At 53.9% G+C, this 20,970-nt stretch overlaps 10 protein-coding genes across 10 annotated transcripts; 6 read left to right on the top strand and 4 right to left on the bottom strand.

The window, feature by feature from the left end:
- Positions 1 to 206: 206 nt before the first annotated feature.
- Positions 207 to 1,193, bottom strand: BO70DRAFT_423048 (cytochrome P450; the record flags this gene model as incomplete). Its single annotated transcript, XM_025547580.1, has 2 exons — positions 439 to 1,193; positions 207 to 372 (listed from the first exon to the last, which is right to left on the bottom strand). The coding sequence occupies exons 1-2, from the start codon at positions 927 to 929 to the stop codon at positions 207 to 209; spliced, it is 657 nt and encodes a 218-aa protein (XP_025400485.1). The 5' UTR covers positions 930 to 1,193.
- A 361-nt stretch (positions 1,194 to 1,554) lies between these two features.
- On the bottom strand, positions 1,555 to 2,424 carry BO70DRAFT_423051 (short-chain dehydrogenase; the record flags this gene model as incomplete). Its single annotated transcript, XM_025547581.1, has 1 exon — positions 1,555 to 2,424. One exon carries the CDS (start codon positions 2,422 to 2,424, stop codon positions 1,555 to 1,557), a length of 870 nt encoding a protein of 289 aa, XP_025400486.1.
- A 2,053-nt stretch (positions 2,425 to 4,477) lies between these two features.
- Positions 4,478 to 4,928, top strand: BO70DRAFT_360772 (uncharacterized protein). Its single transcript, XM_025542869.1, has 2 exons — positions 4,478 to 4,646; positions 4,708 to 4,928. Exons 1-2 carry the CDS (start codon positions 4,536 to 4,538, stop codon positions 4,876 to 4,878), a joined length of 282 nt encoding a protein of 93 aa, XP_025400487.1. The 5' UTR covers positions 4,478 to 4,535; the 3' UTR covers positions 4,879 to 4,928.
- Positions 4,929 to 5,072: 144 nt separating this feature from the next.
- BO70DRAFT_395068 (uncharacterized protein) lies at positions 5,073 to 7,576 on the bottom strand (the record flags this gene model as incomplete). Its single annotated transcript, XM_025546506.1, has 7 exons — positions 5,073 to 5,652; positions 5,699 to 6,040; positions 6,094 to 6,267; positions 6,324 to 6,475; positions 6,536 to 7,120; positions 7,195 to 7,327; positions 7,542 to 7,576. The coding sequence occupies 7 exons, from the start codon at positions 7,574 to 7,576 to the stop codon at positions 5,073 to 5,075; spliced, it is 2,001 nt and encodes a 666-aa protein (XP_025400488.1).
- A 297-nt stretch (positions 7,577 to 7,873) lies between these two features.
- On the top strand, positions 7,874 to 9,839 carry BO70DRAFT_423052 (uncharacterized protein; the record flags this gene model as incomplete). Its single annotated transcript, XM_025547582.1, has 7 exons — positions 7,874 to 7,975; positions 8,053 to 8,334; positions 8,396 to 8,617; positions 8,679 to 8,827; positions 8,884 to 9,057; positions 9,103 to 9,426; positions 9,485 to 9,839. The coding sequence occupies 7 exons, from the start codon at positions 7,874 to 7,876 to the stop codon at positions 9,837 to 9,839; spliced, it is 1,608 nt and encodes a 535-aa protein (XP_025400489.1).
- A 585-nt stretch (positions 9,840 to 10,424) lies between these two features.
- Positions 10,425 to 11,606, top strand: BO70DRAFT_386287 (NAD(P)-binding protein; the record flags this gene model as incomplete). Its single annotated transcript, XM_025545811.1, has 3 exons — positions 10,425 to 10,502; positions 10,553 to 10,604; positions 10,664 to 11,606. The coding sequence occupies exons 1-3, from the start codon at positions 10,484 to 10,486 to the stop codon at positions 11,604 to 11,606; spliced, it is 1,014 nt and encodes a 337-aa protein (XP_025400490.1). The 5' UTR covers positions 10,425 to 10,483.
- Positions 11,607 to 11,689: 83 nt separating this feature from the next.
- Positions 11,690 to 13,623, bottom strand: BO70DRAFT_288803 (cytochrome P450; the record flags this gene model as incomplete). The annotated part of the gene is made up of 7 exons (XM_025539294.1): positions 11,690 to 12,116; positions 12,171 to 12,438; positions 12,483 to 12,734; positions 12,788 to 12,939; positions 12,992 to 13,183; positions 13,240 to 13,369; positions 13,437 to 13,623. The coding sequence occupies 7 exons, from the start codon at positions 13,621 to 13,623 to the stop codon at positions 11,690 to 11,692; spliced, it is 1,608 nt and encodes a 535-aa protein (XP_025400491.1).
- A 1,356-nt stretch (positions 13,624 to 14,979) lies between these two features.
- Positions 14,980 to 16,335, top strand: fgaPT1 (fumigaclavine A dimethylallyltransferase easL; the record flags this gene model as incomplete). Its single annotated transcript, XM_025547583.1, has 2 exons — positions 14,980 to 16,148; positions 16,212 to 16,335. 2 exons carry the CDS (start codon positions 14,980 to 14,982, stop codon positions 16,333 to 16,335), a joined length of 1,293 nt encoding a protein of 430 aa, XP_025400492.1.
- An 830-nt stretch (positions 16,336 to 17,165) lies between these two features.
- On the top strand, positions 17,166 to 17,909 carry BO70DRAFT_395073 (class I SAM-dependent methyltransferase; the record flags this gene model as incomplete). Its single annotated transcript, XM_025546507.1, has 1 exon — positions 17,166 to 17,909. The coding sequence occupies one exon, from the start codon at positions 17,166 to 17,168 to the stop codon at positions 17,907 to 17,909; it is 744 nt and encodes a 247-aa protein (XP_025400493.1).
- Positions 17,910 to 19,123: 1,214 nt separating this feature from the next.
- Positions 19,124 to 20,957, top strand: BO70DRAFT_423056 (putative tannase; the record flags this gene model as incomplete). Its single annotated transcript, XM_025547584.1, has 1 exon — positions 19,124 to 20,957. One exon carries the CDS (start codon positions 19,124 to 19,126, stop codon positions 20,843 to 20,845), a length of 1,722 nt encoding a protein of 573 aa, XP_025400494.1. The 3' UTR covers positions 20,846 to 20,957.
- Positions 20,958 to 20,970: the final 13 nt, after the last annotated feature.

Below are 20,970 nucleotides of genomic sequence, written 5' to 3' on the forward strand. Positions count from 1 at the left end.
TAAATTAGCGAACCCTAATAACCGGGCAGGGATTTGATTCCTTCGCCCACAGATGATGCAGATTTCACCAATCGGGTAATATCGACGAAAGATGTCTGATCTAGGTTGTGCATTCACCATAGAACCTTTGCTTAGCTGTTCCCGGGTTCGACTCCACAGACATATCCCGAAACATTCCATTCCGATCCTTTGATCATACATCAATTTCAGACAATAACAGCCCGCACCCCCAGACTCCCCGACCAAGGGACCGGACTAAACAGATCATGGTCATATTTGGCATCTCTCTCGGTGGTCTCATACAGCCGCATATGCGGAAACACCCGGATAACGAGCGTTGTTAACACCAGATAGATTTCGCAAAGCGCCAAACTAACCACCCTCGTTAGCTCTTATTCCTGCGATTAAAAGAAAACCAGAAAGAGTTAATGCACATACTTCACACCAATACAAGCCCTCGAATCTTTCGAAAACGAGAGCAAGCACCGCTCGAGCTCCAGATTCCGCTCCATCTGGTCATCGAGCCACCGCTCAGGACGGAATTCGTGCGAGTCTGGGAATATGTCCTCGTTGTGGTGCGTAATCACCGGCGACATGCCCACTGCGAAGCCGCGCGGGATCGCGTATTCGCCGTTCTCGCCCCGGTATACGAGGTCTTCGTCTGGGACGATTCGGGCCATGCGGATAGATACCCCGTAGGATAGGCGGAGGCCCTCGTGGACGACGGCCCACAGGTAGGGCAGCCTTTCGAGATTCGTCCAGGCTGGAAGAGTGCCGTCGGATGGGAGGATTGTGTTTAGCTCATCGCGCAGATGGGTCAGGTGGTCAGGCTTGGTTAGCAGGTGGAAGGTCATCACGCTCAGGGCCCAGCTGGCGGTTTCAGTGCCGGCGCCGAGCAGTCCCGTTGCTTCGTCGGTTAGTCGTTCCATTGTCTTCTCGGGGGCTGGGAGGTCGGACTCGAGGACGAAGCCGAACACCGTCTGTTCTTTGGCGGTGATGCCGCTGGTGAGGTCGGTTTCGGCTTTGCGGATTCGGTTCGGCACAAGGATCTATTGACATGAGATTTCTTTATTCAAGGGAGCGAGGGAGATCCGCACAGTGAGGGTGTTGATGTTGCTGCTTCCGGAGCTTGAAGGCTCGGATCAATGCAGATGCCATTGATGTGAATGAGACGGATAGAGCTGTTGTTGGTGAAAGAATCCACGATCCGATCAGAGTTTAAACTAGGTGGCTGGACTGTCCGCAGGATGGCTTAGCCATGGGGGTGATGGATTATGAGGGTTCAATAATGAGTTGAGGGGCTGGGTTTTAACCCCCAGTGGAAGAGTGGGGTTGTTAGTGCTTACTTGGGTTGATATCCAGAGCAAGCACCCGACTGTCTTGGATCCCTCGCCTGGGCAGATTGTATGAGCAATTCAGGAGCCTGACTGTGGATTGATGTTGGCGGGAACGCATCAAAAAAAAAGTTTCTTCATCGATGGATTGGAACAAGTGAAAGAAATCCCATGACAGCTGGATGTGCAGGACATCCTCTGTCACCAGTCCCGCGACCACCTAATACTCAAAGTCCTGACCAACCAACCTCTCACTCAACTCCCACAGCCTATCTGCACTCTTCTCGTCGCACGCATGCTCCGCCGGCTCAGTAATTGCACTATTCTGCAAGAAGGCAGGCGCTTTAATCTCCACCTCCGGATCCAACGCCGCGATCAACGGCGTCGCCGCAATTTGCGTGTACGTCTTGAACCTCGGTTCCTCAAACACAAACTCCTTCCCCATGTTGCGCTTAGACGCCGGGAAGATACCAGCATAGTCGTCCCAGGTGAGATGACTTCCCAGTCTGGTATCGCCATTATAGCCGGGATGGGCCGCAGCGGCAACGATGCCCCGGCTGCGGAGTCTCTTTGTCAAGCCCCATGCAAATAGAATGTTGGCAAGCTTGGCCTGCCCATATCCGGTCCAGAGGTCATATACTGCTCCGTCAGAGAAATTATAGTCGTCGAAGCGGAATGGCGTGATTAGATAGCCTGAGCTGGTGAGGTTTACCACGCGGCCAGGTGTCGCTTCCAGCGCGGGAACGAGGAGGTTTGTTAGGAGGAAGTGGCCCATGTGGTTGGCGGATAGTTGGAGCTCGATTCCTTGCTTGTCCAGGGTGTAGTCTTTGACGGCCATGATGCCGGCGCTGTTGATCAGGACGTCGATCGTGGGGGTTGCGCCTAGGATCTCGTTTGCTGCGCGTCGGACGGACGCGTGGTCGGTTAATTCGACCTGAATGGCGGTCGTCTTTATGGTGCTGTCGATGCGAATGATCTCGTCTAGAACTGGCTGTACTCGGCTGAGCGTGCGAGACGCAATCAGGATATGTGCCGGTCCGGCTTTGGCTAGTGAAGTGGCCATTTGACTGCCGATAATAAAGGGCCCCATATAATCACTGCTCAACTGTTGGGAAACCGTCCTCTTATTTCCAACATGAGACTCTTTCTTCTCCGTTGACAAAATATACTCAGGCAAATATGACGAAACGATATCAAGCAAGCGATTCCCCAGAGAAGTCTTCGCAAGCTTTAAATTGGAGCCACTGAATCCTGCCACAACCCCGAGCGGCTATCTTCCCATTTTGGAAGCTGCCATATCTTGAAAAAGCGCGGTACTCGGTTGCCAATGTTTTCCCGGCCCTCTTTTTTTCTCGCTCTGGGCAGAGAACGCGCAGGCTTCCAGGGTTAGCATAGTGGGTTGAAATCATACAGACGAGCCCAAAGGCCATCAGCCATAGTGGTGAAGTCCTGACACCGAACCCATCCGTCGTTTCCCAGTATTTTGAGGTCGTAAAAAGCAATATTTGACCCGAGTGTTGATCGCTGGTAGGGGGCAGAATATTGAACGCACGTAAGTTCTTCATTATAGTAAGTCTGCCAAAGTACGCATAAGAGGCCGCAGCGCATCAAAGCGAAAGAAAAAAATGACCTTGTGCGGTTTGCAGAAAGGTGAATGAATCGTGGACTATCTGTCTCGGTGCCCTCGCTTAACGGTGCAGCGTTGCAGGGTTTCCCAGCTAGGCGGGGTTTTCGTCTGCCCTAATATCCCCAGCGGAAATCAATCCGGGTTTCCCCCTTCCTCAGTTGGACCACCGGTGAAAACATCGGAATAGTTAGAACTCGATGGCAGAAAGGCAGGGTGATTGGAGCCAGAGTGTAGGGTTGCTACTCTAGGAATGGGGTGTCGCCTGAGCAAAAAATATCGGCAAAGGGGATGTGGCGCTACGCTGCTTTGGGATATGTGGGGTGGCAGAATGGGGTGTTTATTTGACGGTGACCGGATATGGGTTCGCATCTGGGAATGGCAGGATGTGCCCCCAGCGGCACCCCCTTCAACCCTGATCAGACATTATCACGTTCGATATAATAAACATCCCCCGTTGATACAAAAGCAGGTATCCCGATCAGCAAACCCCCTTACCCTGGATCATGATCGGGTGGTGGAACCAAGACACATCTACCAGTAACTACCAGCCAGATAAGACGCACCCCGACCCTTTAACCCTGTCTATTATTATATAATGAAATAGCTTGATGTCTCTCAAGAAAGCTCCATGAAAACTGTAAAGCCACCCACAGAGTAGCCTAAGTCCGCCCGAGTGGATCCCCACAAGACAACCCCCGCTCCACGAGCCGAAGGAAGACGAAGGATCGATCGGCAGCCAATGATCTTCGCACGTCATATTGCACAGGGTTTTCGGACCCCTTATCAGGCCATGAGATCGAACACGAGGGAAGGAAGGTCTCACTTGTGAATGCTAAGGATTGGAAGGATGGGGTGGGTGATAAGGGATTTGGGTTTACATTACATCGTTCGTATACGAGGGGATGGGTGGTGATCGGCGGGTGGTCCATTCACCATGAGATGGGGAATGACTCTTTCAGCTGGGGTCATCATGAGGGTGTGACTCCCAGTTGCAGCTCATTCGAGAGAGCGTCTAGTTTGGAGTTGGACACCATGATTGGATTTCTATATTGGTCGCCACAGGACGCGTATCTCTCGAATTGCATCTTCATGGAGAATCATGTTTCAACCCACGAACTTCAACTACATGCCTAACCCAGTAGAACGAAGCAAGCGACACCGGAGTTTCATCGGTAAAACAATACCTACCCTAGCAACACAAGGTGAACTTATTCAAAGTGACACCCACCATATATAGTAAGATCATCAGGATCTTAATCAACTAGGACGATCCTGATCGATCCTCCCCTCCACGCGATCACCAAACCTCCCGCCGACTCCGTCAAGATTACTGCTTCAGGAAACATGCCACTACATCCTCGATAGAGTATACTCATTCTCAAGGTGTCAAAGGGGAAAGAGATAGAGAGTGTCGGTGTGGAAATGGCATCAGGATAGATAACTATGCTTCAGGCTAAGGTATAAAAGAATGGGATTCACCCTGCTTATGGTCCCATCAAGCAACAACCATTCCTCGAGTTTCAAGTCAAGCACTTTTCCAATTTATAACCCTCGTCTTACCTCAACTCATAAAGATGGTCCGCCTTCTGACTCTCGGCCTGTTCCTCATCAGCGCCCTTACTGCGCAGGCCTGCACCTACTGCCAATGCGAGTTCAGCGACGGCAGTCATTGCTGTGTTTATTCGGTGAGCACTATGCCGGGCGTTGTTGCGAGATAGATAAAAAGAAAGTACTAATGAATAGTAGGATGCAAGCGTTGGAGAACTGGATTGCACGACCTACTGTGCCAGTGCGCATCGTGCGGACGGTGTCAGCAACGCTGATGGAACTGCCGGGACTGCCTGCAATGCGGGAGGCGCGTACAAGTGTGCCAGTGCGCTCGAGGCTCAGGACCGGACCTCGTGCTATGCGGAGTGATTGATGGTGTGATTGATGGCGTGATTGATAGTGGTGGATGTCTGATCATGTGTGGATGTATCTGAGGAGGCTCGAGGCCATCCATGTCCGTTCGGAAGTCCTGTTACGTCCATGTAACCATCTTAATTGAGCCATCGCGATAGTCACCTGTATGTAGTCTCAAGACCCATACTCTGGGTTTCAAACCCAACTATTCACCCCCCACTAAGCTCCGAACCCGTGTCGCTTGTAAGTGTCAGCCCGTCCCAATGGGCTAAGATCCGATCCATATCGACCTCCTCCGAGGCACCCTTGTCTTGCCGAATGGCTATGGAGAAGTTTGGATACGCGCTGCTGAAGCTGTTCCAGTCTTCCGGGCGCCAGAAGCCCTGTTCGAAGGTCCTAAAGATCTCAACGATGTCAGGTGGTTGATAAGCGCGGAGCTGCGTCATTGCAATCTGGATCAGGCGGAACATTCCCCTCGCCATCTTCCAGCGTGGAATGTGAACCATCATCGCCTTGGCCAGGTTACGGAACGCGGCGTGGCTTTTCTCGTCGCGCAGATCGTCAAGGAGGTTATATAGCGCCACAGATATAAATTGGATGTCGAATAGTGCCACGCGCTCGATGCCCCATTGGTTTCTGTGGATATTGACAAGGTCGCTGACGATGTGCGCGGATGAGATGCATTTCTCTCGGGCGGATTCTATCGATTTCTCTGTGGTTTCGTCGTCTTGAGGGGCGCGGGTCCGTAGAAAGGCAAATGATACCATGATTATGGAGTGGTAGTATTGACTGGAGTTGTCAGTGTCGAGTGATTTCACCAGGACTGCTAACTCACTGTAAGCTCAGGATCTCTGGAACGGAGTGATCATCGCAATGCAGGCACCCGGGTAGATCGTGCATCCAAATGGTAAGTTGTGAATACGCTCGGGTGACGACCTCCTCCAAGTCAGGCCGTGGGGGCTTCCTCCCGTTTGAGAAAAGCGCCTCGCAGACATCCGTAGCGATTTCGGCGAGCCTTGCTCTGTAGTTCAAGGCGCAGTGCCTGTGGGCCGCGGGAACCGGGTCCATCTGACGAGGGTATGGGGACCATGTTCCGTCATCACCCTGGTGGATGGGAAGTTGGAGACCCTTTGGGGGCTTCATGATCGGCTCTTTCTGTAGGCAGAGGGTACATGCCCTAAGTGAACCATCAGCACCCTGCGTCCATGTCCAAGGAAGGATAGGGTGTACACTGTTGCCCCGAACAGGCCAATCTCCAGGTAATCCAAAGCCCCAGCCATGACATCTCTCGGGACATCAGCAGTGCGGAAGAGTTCATCGGATGTCGATCGTAGATACTCGACCGCGTGAACTGCGCGGGACAAGTACGTCCACCCTTGTCGGTCTTTGCCCATCGCCGACAAACTGGTATAGAGTCAACAGGGTCCGGGTGCTCTACCGTCGGAATAGATCAGTCTCACCAGGTGTACAGCACTGCAATACCCTGGGCAGTCGCGAAGGTGATCTTCCCCTCCTCCGCATCGATGAGTCGCTCGGCCTCGGTGAAAAAGTGTTGCCCCAGGCTGTCGGTATTCCCTGGTTCTGCCCATGCTTCAGGGTAGTCGGAGTAGAGCTGTACCCATGAGAGATGATCGTCAGCAGCTAGGTCTGAGCGGTAAGTAGGGTGACTGACACACGCCACTGCCAGGATGGCATTCACGAGGATGGGTGAGCAAAACGTGCAGTTTACATTCCCAGCGTTCATGTCCCTGAAAAACAGGTCCTGATCGATCCAGTTGCAGAACGCTTGCTGCCAGGTGAAAAACAGGGAGATGAGGTGTGAGACGAAGCCGTTGTCATCGGTGAGCGTGGTCCAGGGGCGCGCCATCCCGAGGAAAGGGGGGTAGTCGCAGAGCTGCGCAATATTCAGGGCCTGATTGCCGCGCTTCGGTATGGGGTCCTGGAATCGCTCGACATCCTGGTAGATCCGGAGGAGCTCTGGGGTTTTTCGGAACTCGTGCGGGGGGAGGTGCTGATCCATGTAGCGTCGAATCGTCGCGAGGTCCGGTTTCTCCTTCTTGATGTAGTCCAGCAGGCCATCGACAACGTGGCTGCGATGGCGGAGGGTGCGGAGGATTCGCAGGAACAGACGCTGCTCTTCCTCGAGTTCGTCGATTCTCCGCCGCAACGGGATTCTCCTCCGCTGGTCATCTTCCGGGTTGAAGACACAGTCTCGGGCTTTGCGGACGCAGGCGGTGCAGGGCTGCTCCCCACTACACTGGAAGGAGATGGTGGTCAGCACGGTGGTGAGGGTCAGAGCCCAATCGAGAGATTGATCATGACCTCGATCACCTTTTCCTTGGCGTTCTTACAGGCCACGCAAGCATTGGTCAGCTTGCGTTTCTTGGGTAGCGAGTCCTCGTGGTCGGAAGGGGGCTCGGGGGGCTCGGGGGCTTGACGGGGCGGATGGACCCCGGGGCTGGGGCTAAGGTGGGCAAGTGAGACATGGCAGGATACCAGAGGCAGTGGAGGTAAGTATTTTGGAATGATGGGAGTAGTAGTTGTAGGGGTTGTAGGGGTTGTAAAAGTTGCCGAGGCAGGAACATGGGCATACTTAGTTATCTGGTGGTGTATATTTTGTCATCATGACATCCATGAGGGCGAAAACGGAGAAATCAGCTGGATATCATTGGCCTCACTGCCGGATCAAGCACTGCAGCCCACCGGCCCACATTAGGGCAGACGGTGGTTGGCCGGTTAATATATCCAACACCCATGTGCCTGGTCTGAATTATTTCCGCCCGGGCCGTCTCGGTTGTGTTTCCCCCATAGATAGTTACTGTACTATCATTCTTCTGTATTCTTTCCTGGGTTTCGGCACCATCGCCGCTTTCTCTGTCTTCGCCTGTCCCACACCTGTCCTACACTGTCTGTCCCTTGTGCGCTGATCGATTCTTACAGCCGTCGGGATCATTCTATAACATATAATCTATAATATATGAAATTGCCTCCGCCAGGATTTCGCATCCCCATGATTTCGCATCCCCGAGGCCCACCGCCGCGACCGCCGCCACTGACTCGCCCCAAGAAAGTCTCGGTGGCCTGCGCAGAGTGCCGTAAACGTAAGACTAAAGTAGGTGCTTTTTTAGTTCCGTTCTTCGGTTCTCATCAGGGGGAGGCGGAGATAATTCTTCACTAACAATCCCTCAGTGCGTCGGGGGCGTCCCGTGCGCGATCTGTCGCCGACACAATGTCGATTGCGTCCTTGACGAAGACACCGATCGTCGTCGGAAAGGTACTCTGGAGCGCCGATTGGAGGCGTTGGAGCAAGATCAAAGCCTTCTTCGGCACCTGCTGGGTACCATTCACGATGATGATCCGACACGGTTTGATCGGATTCTGGAGTTCATTCGCACCGATGCCTCGTTGGATCAAGTGCGCCTGTTTATCACCAACACCTGTTCGCAGCCAGCTGATGGGGAGCAAATTCGGGTGAGAATGGGACAATTTCTTCAAGTTTCACTACCCGGATCTGATGTTGGTCGCTCAACAGCTATTCGACCATCCGGTGTACCTGGTACCCGCCCAGCCGTGGACCTCGTTGACTGAGGATGACGACTATGTGTCGCGTCTTATATCGCTCTATTTCACCTGGAACCACCCCACGCAGATCTGGATCGATCGCGATCTCTTCATCCAAGATATGCAAAGCGGCGACCCGAACGCGTTATTCTGCTCTCCCCTGCTTGTCAATGCCCTCCTGGCGGTCGCCTGCGTAAGGATGTCCTTTCTTCGTCCAAAGCTAGTCCTCACGCGCTCTGATACTCGTTCTTTAGTGTTACCTGGACGTGCCAGACCCAGTCGCCGTGGCAGGTGCACCTCCTGGCCGCCTGAGGTTCTTTAGTGAGGCGAAAGGACTCTTGGGTAAGGAGGAAGGGAAACTTTCCCTCCCCAGCTATCAAGCTTGTTGCGCCCTATATCTCAGGTGCGACACCCCTTTCCCTGCTCCCCGCTGTCCTATCTCGTCTTAACTGCCAATAGTGCGTCCGTCCTGGGGAAATGTATGCTCGCGTGGCAATACTTAGTGGACATTGCCAGGTACGCCCGAGAGCTTATGGAAAAGCACAATATGCTTGTTGCAAGAGCCGGTGAAAGGGTTTCGGAGATGGCTCGAGGCCTGGACACGGCGATCCTTGGCTCGTTTAGCCTCCTGCCGTAAGTGACCTTTGCCCCATGCCGTGGACTGTCTAACCCGGCCAGAGTCGCGGTGCCGAGCTTCCATCAACCATCCAAGATGAAAAAGCCCGCGTGTGGATTTCCGCCGCAAGAACATGACTTGGAGGACACTTGGCACTCCTACCCTATAAAAGGCTCATCCACCCCAGCGCACGCGAATTGTCTAGCCGAAGCATCCTTCGGCCTACAGTTGATCGTGTGGGATATCTCCAACAACTCGTTCGGGAGGGGCCAGGGACATGAGACATCGGGTCATGATTATTATGACCGCCTGAAACAATGGGCATCACAGCTTCCTGAATGCGTGAAATTCAAAGATACAAAAACCCCCGCAACCCTCGACTTACAGTAAGTAGACCCGTCCTGTAAACTGTTCCAATCACTGACATCCCCCCCCCCCCCCAAGAATGCGATATTACAGTGCTGTAATATCTGCCTTTGAGTTCTCGGAAGACACCAATGCTCCCGATGTGCGTATTTTCTCCGCCCACACCATCTGCTCCCTGCTCGGCGAGTTCATGGCTCGTTGGCCCGCTACATACACGCCCGTGAATTATATTCGATACATCAGCGTTGTGCTCTCAACATTACTTCCCCATCTCGGCAAAGAAGAAAACAAGTCCTTATTTATATCGTGTTTCTTCACGCTTCACTCTATGGAGAAGCGACTTCCCATGGCGGCAAAGGTCCTCCAGCACATCCGGGACAAAGCACGACAGTTGCATATCGGTCTTCCCCGGCAGGTCATCTCGCTGGGCTAGAATTTCGAATCGGACGTCGTATCGCCTAATAACGCCACTGTATAATCCCAGCTTTATGTGATCGGAATGATGCCTCTTGTATACACACCGCTTGCCAATGCGGACAGGGGTGTGGCGGGCGGGATCATCAACGTACTCTGCGTCGGCACCCACTATAGAATTATCAATGGAGAATAGCTGTTAGTTACATCACACTAGAAGCTGAATTGGACACGAAATGGGATGCTATGCATACTGACTGAATGAATACGAAGGCAGTGAATGGAGCACATGACACGCGGTAGAAGCTGCAGTCATGCATCGCAGAAATCCTTCTCGGGAATATGGGGCTGCGAGTGTCCGTTTAGTGACTGTAACTTCAACTTTGCCCGCGAAAAGCAGCAACGATTGTTCCACGGCTGTCTGCTGTCCGGAGCTATCCATCTGGTCCAGCCAGTCCAACGGCGGTGGCGTCCCATGGAACGGCGTATCCCGGCTTGGCCCACGTCCCTGACGTGATGGTGAGCTAACGGGCCTGTTGACCTCGGGCAATGTCTTCTGGCGGGGGAAAGGCATTCTTTGCCTATCCACTTTCTTTGCCGTAAAGGCCCTTGCCGGCTTCATATAACCTCCCTTACAGAACCTCTGGACAGGCATCCGCAAAGATGAAAATCCTCCTAACTGGCACGTCGCCGCGCATTATCAACGAACCGTCCATCGCTAACCACCTCCAGGAGCCAGCGGATGCGTGGGCAGTCACGTCCTTCACGAGCTCGGCCGTCGGGGGTACGTCGCGACACTTGAACTCAGCCAAGATTCAAAGCCGACTAACAGATGGACTCTAGCCACGAGGTAGTCGTGACAGCCGACTCCGCCACCAAAGGCGAAGACATTCTTCGGCTGTACACGAAGCTCGGCACCAAGGACACCAGGCTAAGCTACGTGGTGATAGACACCAACATAGCCCAAAAAGGGGCCTTCGACGCGGCGGTTCAATCCAACCCCCCCTTCGACGCCGTCATCCACACCCACGGCCATTTCCCGCCGGATCTCAAGGACCTCGAACAGGACGTGCTACGTCCGATCGTCGACGGAACCACCTCGCTACTGCAGTCCATCAAGGCCCACGCTCCACAGGTGAGGCGGGTGATTCTCATGTCCTCGACCGCGGCGATCATCCGCAGTGACTCGCATCCGGCCATGTACGACGAGTCGGTATGGAACAACACCTCGTATCAGCCTGGGCTGGACCTTGAATCGGTGTACGCTGTTAGCACGACGATGGCCGAGAAAACCGCGTTTATGTTCCTGCGGAAGAAGGGTCCCAATTTCTCCGTCACGACGATCTGTGGATCGGCGCATTTTGGCCCCGTCGTGAATAGGGACAGGGCAGACAAAGCGACTGTCGATCCCTGCGATCGTCCGATTTGGGAGCTCATCGAGGGTAATTACGAAGCGGCTTTGCCCCCTCCTGGTTCCCACTTGTGGACCGATGTCCGGGATGTGGCTCTTGCACACGTCCAAGCACTCGAGGCCCCCGAGGCTCCCAATCAGAGATTCTTGGTGGCCGCGAAGCACTATGATAATAAGAAGGTGGTGCAGATTATGCGTGATGAGCGTCTTCAGCTGGATTCGGCACCACCTCCCACCGACCATCCTATCGATAGTCCGGCAGACTTGTTTAAATTTGATAACACCAAGTCGGTGCGCATTCTTGGGTTGAATTATCGCTCTTTACAGGACTCTGTGAAAGATACAGTTCAAAGCATTCACCAGCTTCGGGGATAGGGGGTATTCATCTGAAAGCAGGCTGTCGTCGAACACAGAAATGTGTAAAGCACGTGAGACTGTGATTACTTATCATGCCAGTGTCAACCCTCCGCGGTAGCCATCATTTGGGAATGACTGCGCATGGCTCTTTTGAACTCCTCTGCGTGACTTCTCTCCCATGGCGCATTTGCTCCCGCAGTCCGGATGAGCCTTTCATGCGCCGGGGACCGAGGTGTAATCTTAACATCAAAGGGCTTGGGGTGGCTCAGGATAGCAGGGATAAAAGCATTCTCGAGATCCACCGTTGCATGACCGGTCTTCGGGGTGATGTTAAACCCCACCAGGATGCGTACAATTGTAAGATAGACCTTGAAGTCCGTCATCACCTGTCCCGGACAAGCGCGCCTTCCAAATCCAAAAACAAATGTGGATGGATCCGTCTCCGGCGTAGAGCCGTCAATGGATAGGAAGCGCTCGGGCCTGAATTCCATTGGGTTGGGGTATACGTCAGGGTCGTGTGCGTATGCCCTAGGCGTGGAGTGTGAGCATGGTAGTTATTCAGCGCTGGGTTGGGGAACGCACCAGATATTAGGCAGGAATACCGATCCTTTCGGGAAGTAGTAGCCTTTATACGTGTCATCCTTGATGAGCATGTGCGGCGATGCGGTGGGGAGGGCTGGATGCCAACGCAGCGCTTCCTTCACGAGTGCGTTTATGTATGGCAGGCTATCGCGATCCTCGTGTCCAGGGAGACGGGATGTTCCGACGACGCGATCGATCTCATCTTGTGCCTTTCTTTGCACTTCTGGGTTCAGGCTCATTGCGAGGAAGAAGCTCAGGATTGTCGACACTGTCTGTGGTTGTGTTAGGGCAAGCAATGGATGCCGAGCAGACAACGTACGGTATCTGACCCCCCGAGGTAAAACTCAACGCCAGACCATTTCAAAACCGTCTCCTCTTCTGACCCCGGCTCCGGCTTGGATTCCCGCAGTTGATTCGACATGTATGATGAGGTGCAGTCCCCCTGGGCCATTCTCTGCCTCACAAACATGTAGGGGATGTCCAGGAAGGCCGCTGCGTGCTTGCGGTATTCTTTGGCGATGCGAACGAATCCAGCACCTGGAAACCAGGGCGGGAGGTATCTCACTGTTCGCTCTTAGCCATCTCCGCTCCTATGATAGTCGACGATCCCAACGTACGAATTGGCACATAATCAACCAGCCAAGTCCCCGGAAGCATCGCCTGACAGATCTGGTCGACGCCCTTCTCCGCCAGGTCCACGAAGGGATCACTTCCCTCCGGCTCGACATTATATCCGTAGGTCATCTTGAGAATGAAAGAGAAAGATTCCCTAGCACCAACTCATTAATTAGTGGAACTCCCTCCGCTCACCATACACCTACCTCTTCAGATGCCCCCGGAACTCTTCCGGGCTTTCCAGCAGCCTCAGCAGGAACCGACTAATCTCCACCTCCATCATGCGATCGAAGCGGGAGAAGGCTCTTTTGGTCCCGATTTCCTGATGCAATGCCTTGCGCATTTTTGCGTAGTGGTGTGTATTCTCCACGGTCGCCATGGTTTTATCCCACCCCGTCCTGCATTCGTTAGCCCGGCTCAGCGCACATCGCATCATGGTCCATTGGCTGTTCACATTGCCATGAAAGGCTGCTCGGGGCGGGCCGAGTAAATTGCAGATCTCTTATCCAGGATCTCGGTGGCGAGACGCGCTTCGTTGAGAATGATGATCGGTTGGCCGAAGACTGTGATGGAACTGATTGGACCTGAGAATGATAGCCATGGGCGTCAGTGTAGTGTGACGTCTGTAGTGGGTAAATTAGAAGGATGTACCGTATAGCTCCTTATGTCTGAGCCAGTGTCGCCATTGTGGCACGCCCTGCGCGGGCATTTCATCCAGGTTTCCGACAAACGGCTTGGGTTTGGGGCCTGGCGGGAGAGGCAGGTTGGATTTCTTTCTGGCTAGGAATATTCTGACCAGGTATAGGCCGACAAGGCCGAGAAGGAGTTGGAACAGCATCCCGTTGCCGCTCTGCTATGTGGTTGTTCGTGTGAGTGAAAGATGCCCGGGGGCAAAACAGCGGGAAAGTAGAAGCGAATTCACCAGTTGCCGATGAAGGTTGGGGAATAGGTGTGAAACATCAAAAGAAGTGGGCAACATGCTGTATATCGGAAAGCCTACAGGAGCCATTCTCATACCCTCCCCTCTAAGCCCCGACTCCACCATTGTGGTATTGGGTCTTCCACTCGGAGATTGCCGCTGAGACGCCTCGCACGGCCAAAGCAAGGAATGTCAGGAATGTACGTTCCCACGTCAAATGTTTCAAAAATTGCCGTATGACTGACAAGCTGAAAGGCGGACTTATTTCCCCGCAGTGGCTTGCAACTGCAAGGCAACCCGTCTGACAAGGCGGTCCTCGGGAATCAGAGTCCCTTGCTCGTGACATACCACGATGACCGATCAGCTTCGGCACGAGCACAGGTGACATGAGATCGCCACTCTCAACAGTGCTGTTCTCAGGATGGCTTCCCCTGAGTAGTCTAGCAGCACTGGCTGATTTAACAGTGAGATCCACCGCACAGAGACAATGTCTCATGTCAGCCCATTACAGTATCCTTTCACCGACTCCTTTCGTGCTGTATATGTCGACTGCTGTCCCCTGGCATCTGACATGGGCAGCAAGGGGTGGCAGTGTGTCCACATATCTTGTTCTTATAGGTGCGAAGCTCGGAAATAAATCTCATATCTTCAGCGACGAGACATACTCTGCATGATGCATGAGATGGACAGCCGTGGCACATTGTAGGTGGTGCCTGGTGGTATTTTACCATCCCAAACTTACTGGCGCAAGGTCGAACACTGACAATGACGGATTGACATGTCAATCTAATAGATAATTTTAATGTCTGGCAGATGTTGTGACTTTGGTCAAGTGAGTCACTCAATGACACAATAGGCTGGGCCAATGAAGGGGTTGTGTTACATGTTCCGAGTCCGTCATTTGAGCTGACATCGGCCTCGGTGCTAGGGCACAATGGCTTTCAGCTGCGCCGCATCGGCTGCAGAATGCGCTAGTTCCGGACTGAGAGAAGGTCCGATTGAACCAATAGACCCAGCTATACAGTTGTGAGATGCCTTGCCTCCAGCTGATGTGGGGGACGCCATCATGTATAGTGTCCCAGAAAGGTAAATGGCAGCTTCAATCAGCTATCTCGCAACAGCAGCGATCGTGATGAACACTCAATCCGATCTTCCTATATATTTGCTTTAGGAAGAGACAGAAGCTTTCAATGACTTATCTGTATGAACTATATCCTGCAAAATATTAGAAAGATTCGAACGTGAACCATTCTTCTTCCATTCCGAAGGCATATCATGACGCTCGCATCTTCCCTCGTCACCCAGTCCTCCCAGGCTACCAAGACCGTAGCCGCCAAACATGAGGAGCCGTGGAAAGTGCTGGATCGGCTACTGCCTTTCCTCAACTCCAGCTGCAGACTCTGGTGGGACGAGATGGCCCCAGTGATCGGGCGGTCGATGCTGCGCACCGGGTACAGCATTGAATCGCAGTACAAATATCTTCTTCTCGTGCAATCGACCCTGATCCCGTTCCTGGGACCGTTTCCCAACCAAGGCCGCTCGAACATCACCTGGCCGTCGTGCATTGCGGGCGACAAAGGTCCTCTGGACATCAGTGTCAATTACCAGGGGAACTCGAAGCCCACCTTCCGAATCACGATCGAGCCCATCGGTCCCTACGCCGGCACAGACACAGACCTGATGAATGAAATTGCCCCGAGACAGCTACTGCACCAACTGAGCCATATCCAACCGGGAGTCGATCTCACCTGGTACGACCAGCTCGAGAAGGTCATCACCATCAGGAACCACGAGGCGCGCCAGAAACAGGATGCCCTGGCCCATTACTCGACCAAGACCCAGACCCTCATCGGTCTCGATTTCCACGAGGGCTCATTCACCGTCAAAGCCTACTTCTTCCCACACCTCAGAGCATCCGTCACAGGCGAAGACTGGGCTCGGATCCTGTTCGACGGCATCAGAACGGTCTGCAACACAGACGCTTTCAACCGCGAGTTGACCAAGATTGAGCAATACATCGGCTCTATCCGCCACAAAGTGCTCGCAGAAAAGCCCAATGTGGCATTCGATTGCAAGGACCCCGCCAAGTCCCGCATCAAGGTCTACGCCGCGGTGGACATGTCGTCTCTGGATGACGTGTACGATTTCTGGACGATTGGAGGCCATCTTCACGGCCCGCATATCGAGAACGGGTTTGAAATCGTCCGCAAAATGTGGAACATGATCTACACGAAGAGTCTTCCCAATGGTAAGCCCAGGGAGTCGATGACGGTTCACTGTAACTGGGAGTTGTCGATTAGCGATCCTACGCCCGCGCCAAAGGCGTATTTCCTGGTTGCGGATGACACGGATCAGCACGTTTCAAGTGCTATTACCAATCTTTTCCGGGATCTCGGATGGGATGAACATGCGAAAACGCACAATATGCTGGAAAAGGAGGCCTAGTAAGTAGTATTCTCGGCTTCACAGTCTGACGTTTCTATCGTCCAGGCGCTGACAGATCTTAGCCCTGCCTTTGACATGAAAACGAGCACCGATGTCTATACTTGGCTTTCATTTGCCCACTCCAAGAAGACTGGTCCGTATATCACGGTTTATACCAAGCCGCTTGGTGGTACAGATGAGCTTTGATTGCATGATTTCATGACGCAGTGATTTGGCATTCAGTTTCCTTCCCTGGGCCAGGCCAATGAAGGCTCGTCGATCCGAGGCAATTCTTGGTTTATGTTGTCAATAGCAATCCGTAGCAAATCGTAGCAGAAAGGAATAGTCTGATCTGTGATTACCGGAATAGTTAATGTTCTCTACCCTGTCTGGTTAATTGCATAGTGCGTCAACCAGCACTGGGAGGACCCATGCGGAGATTTCCACTTCGCTGTAGTTATATTCTACCATCATGTGCTCAATATTTCAAGGGACAGACAATCTGGAATGTGAATTTCCGCCGACAAGGCTACGTCTGACCAGTGGTCCGGCCCGATCCATCGTACTACATGCCAGAGCATGGCGACGTAGGATTCTGAGTGCCTGGGTCTCAATCAAGGGTGAACAAGCCCTTACTTTGTTTGAGGATCTAGATCCACCTGGCATTAGTAAACTCGCCATCGATCCCTGGGGCGCAGCTGGTGATCAACGTCCTGCTGCTACTTTAGTCCTCACCGACCTGCATTTCTTCGTATGACTGATCCGGTCAGCTGCGATGGCACATTCTGGGCAATCCCCCCTGCGTCAAGTACAGGTCGATACGTAGATACAGACATGACGTGGCGACGCAAAGTCGCGCATGCAAGAGTTTGCCCACATACCCTTTCGGGGAAGACGGGGAAGACCGGAACGCTCGCTGATGTGTTGACCGATGAGCATTAATAGTTAACTCTCTGGACCTCTTGAATCGACTGTACGCCTACCTTGCAAATCCAGTCCTGTCACTTTCCGAAGTCAGATCGGTTTCTATCCTTACAATGACACTCTCCTCAACTGTCATATACGATGACCCAGCAGTCTATAAACAATACGAAGAGCTCGTCTTCAGCCAACAAGGCCTCGCCCTGCACCCCGAATGGACCCTCATGAGAGAGATGATAGGCGACGTTCTCGGCCAAAACATCGTCGACCTCGGCTGCGGCTTCGGATGGTTCTGCAAGTGGGCCAGCGACCACGGTGCGACCCTCGTCCACGGCATCGACAACTCGAGCAAGATCCTCGAAAAGGCCCAAGTCGTGAACAGCGGACCCGGGATCACGTACGAGCGGGCGGATCTCGACGAGGTCGTGCTCGCCAAGGAGAAATTCGACCTAGCCTTCAGCTCTCTCACCTTCCACTACGTGAAAGACTTTGATCTGCTTGTTGAGAAGATCCACGGCAGCTTGAAAAGCGGTGGTCGCTTCGTCTTCTCAATCCAGCATCCGATCTGGACGGCCCCGGATGGCGTCTCGTGGCAGGAGACTGCCGACGGACAGCATTACTGGCCGCTCAGCACGTACTGTCAAGAAGGTCCACGGATCAGCAAGTGGATTGCAAATGGGGTGACGGTTTACCATCGCACGGTGCACACCCATTTTGCGGTTTTGCGCAAGCATGGGTTCGAGGTGTTGGATGTCGCCGAGTGGATGATGCAGCCTGGCGAACTCCCGTTGGGTCACCCGGATCATGGGAAGGAGCTGCATCGGCCGTTTTGGCTCATCATGAGTGCGAGGAAGAAGTGATCTGTCCGTTTGTCATTTGAAAATAGAACACTGCAACATTGATTCTGTTGCATCCTTCGAGTGTACCGAGATCAAATCAGAAAGATACAGGCCCAGTGTATGGTACGGCGTCGGAAATGAAACAGTCGTTCGGGTAAAAAAAGAAAAGGGGACAAGGTTTGCCCCGGACTTTCCCCAGAAACGGTCATGTCAACCGAGAGCATTGAGAACTGTGGGGATCGTGTAGACCATCCAGGATGGCAGGGGGCCAAGATGACGACTGCTGCAGCTCCAGAAGGGAGAATCCTCCCCCCCCCCCACCAAATCATCAATAGATACAAACACTAACTATGCCATCCCGTGCGTTAGATTAAGTGGCTGCCAGGATCCGTGCCGGATGGAAGATTTCTTACCCGCCCGGCCAGTGAATCGCATTGTTTTTAGGGCTCCCCCCGCATTCCCATTCTTCCATCCTGCCATTTGTCTCCACTCCACATCCCCCTTCCTCCTCATTTCCCCCACCCTGAGACCCTGATCCCTGCGCTGGCCTACATTATCAATTAATCAGTCGTCATCGATATCGGCCCTGATAATAACGGCTCGGCAGGTTGCTGTCCGGCTGTCAGTATCCCTCATTCGTGCAAAATTCACTCCCTGGCCCAGTTCCGCATATCGCCTCACCATGGTTGGGTTTCCAAAATCGAGTAACAAAAAGACACCCAAGACCAGGATGCCCCGGTCGGACCATGGATTCGGAGTTTAGCAGAAAGTGTGGGGAGGAGACTTTCCGTGATGGACATCCCCACAAAACCACCTCGGGTACGGACTGCGAGGGAATAATGACCCTCTCCTGTGGCGTCTCGCATTAGGCGTTGGGTCCCTCTCGTGGCCATCAGGTCCGACATTTCCCCATGGGGCTTGGAAGCTGTGCGCGGGGGAAAAGTGGGGAGCTCATCAGTCGGCAATAACACGCGGTGCGGTCCGAGCTTCTGGCTGGGTCGAGGCCAAAATGCTCCAATGGAGTCCAACATCCTCGTGTTCTACCCCACAAAGTCAATTCGATGCCGGAGAGTGGGCAGGACCCCGGATGACGAGGCCTGCGAGCAGGGAGTGGGGAAGATGGCTCCCCCGGCTGCCGAAACCTGATATAAAACCTCCCTTGCTTGCCCATTTCCTCTCCAGTGAATCGAGCAGACAGCATCCCCTCTCCTGCCCGTCCACCATCTCCTCTCACCATGCGTTCCTTCATCTGGCTCCCTGCCACTGCGGTCCTCGCGGCTTTGGCCGAGGCCACAACCCTCTCTACTCTCGAAGAACTGTGCACCGAGTCCATTGCTCAGGCAGCCCTGCCGCCCTCCGAATTCATTCAGGGCCTCACGATTGACGCAAGCTCGGTGACGACCAACATCGTCACCAACGACAGCGTCTCCGGCAATGACTACCCTAATGCCGTGATCAGCTACTGCAACGTCACCCTGGCCTACTCCCATGATGGCATCGAGGGTGACCAGGTGCTCCTGGAGATCTGGCTGCCTGCACCCTCCGACTTCCAAAACCGCTGGCTCTCCACCGGTGGAGGCGGATACGCCATCAACTCTGGAGACACCTCCCTCCCCGGCGGCATCATCTACGGCGCCGCCTCGGGCATGACAGACGGCGGGTTTGGGGGCTTCTCAGACCAGGCGGACACCGCGTTGCTGCTTGCCAACGGCACCCTCAACTACGAGGCCCTGTACATGTTTGCCTTCAAAGCCCACCACGAGCTCAGCGCCATTGGCAAAGCCTTCACCCGCAACATCTACGGCCTCGCCGATTCCACCAAGCTCTACTCCTACTACCAGGGATGCTCCGAGGGCGGCCGTGAGGGATGGAGTCAAGTGCAACGGTACGGGGACGAATGGGATGGCGCCGTTATTGGGGCCCCTGCCTTCCGGTGGTCCTTTCAGCAAACCCAGCACCTGTATTCGAACATTGTAGAACAGACGCTGAATCACTATCCCTCACCCTGCGAGTTTGACTTCATCGTGAACGCGACCATCACGGCCTGCGACCCGCTGGACGGCAAAACTGACGGCGTTGTCGCCCGCACCGATCTCTGCCTCCTCGACTACAACATCACCACGCTCATCGGCGAGACCTACTCCTGCGCGGCCTCTCGCGGCTCCCCAGCCGTGAACGGCACCCTGACCGCCGAGACCATCGAAGTCGCTCAAACCATCCTGGACGGCTTGCACGACTCCGAAGGCCGTCGGGTGTACTTCTCCTACCAGCCCAGCGCGGCCTTCGACGACGCTGAAACCCAGTACAACAGCACCACCGGCGAGTGGGAGCTCAACATCGATCAGCTGGGTGGCGAGTACATCGCGCTCCTGGTCAACAAGAACGGCACAACGCTCTCTAGCCTAGAAGGAGTCACCTACGACACACTGAAGGACTGGATGATCTCCGGCTTGCTCGAATACTGGAGCACCCTGCAGACCACCTGGCCCGATCTGACGCCGTACCACAACGCAGGCGGAAAGATCATCCACTACCACGGCGATGCGGACTACAGTATCCCGACTGCCTCGTCGGTGCGGTTCTGGGAGTCCGTGCGGACCACTATGTACCCCGGCCAGGATTACAACACCAGTTCTGACGCTTTGAAGGACTGGTATCGCCTGTACACGGTTCCCGGGGCGGGCCACTGCGCGCCGAATGATGCCATGCCGAACGGGCCCTGGCCGCAGACGAACCTGGGAGTGATGATCGATTGGGTTGAGAAGGGGGTCGTGCCGACGACCCTGAATGCCACGGTCCTGCAGGGCGAGAATCAGGGCCAGAATCAGCAGCTTTGTGCCTGGCCGTTGAGGCCCCTGTGGGTTGATGGCGGGGAGACTCAGGAGTGTGTCTATGATCAGAGATCGATCGACTCGTGGCATTATGATCTGGATGCCGTGCCGGTGGTGGTGTATTAGGCTTGATTTTGAGGGGTTGAGAGGTTCGAGATGCGATGCCGCGGAGGGGAGGAAAGCGGATATTTATTATTATTGTGATGTTAAACAGATGTCTGGGCAAACATGCTCCACGAGTACCCCAATGC

Source organism: Aspergillus heteromorphus (assembly GCF_003184545.1).
Source record: "Aspergillus heteromorphus CBS 117.55 chromosome Unknown BO70scaffold_8, whole genome shotgun sequence".
Classification (NCBI taxonomy): Eukaryota; Fungi; Ascomycota; class Eurotiomycetes; order Eurotiales; family Aspergillaceae; genus Aspergillus; species Aspergillus heteromorphus.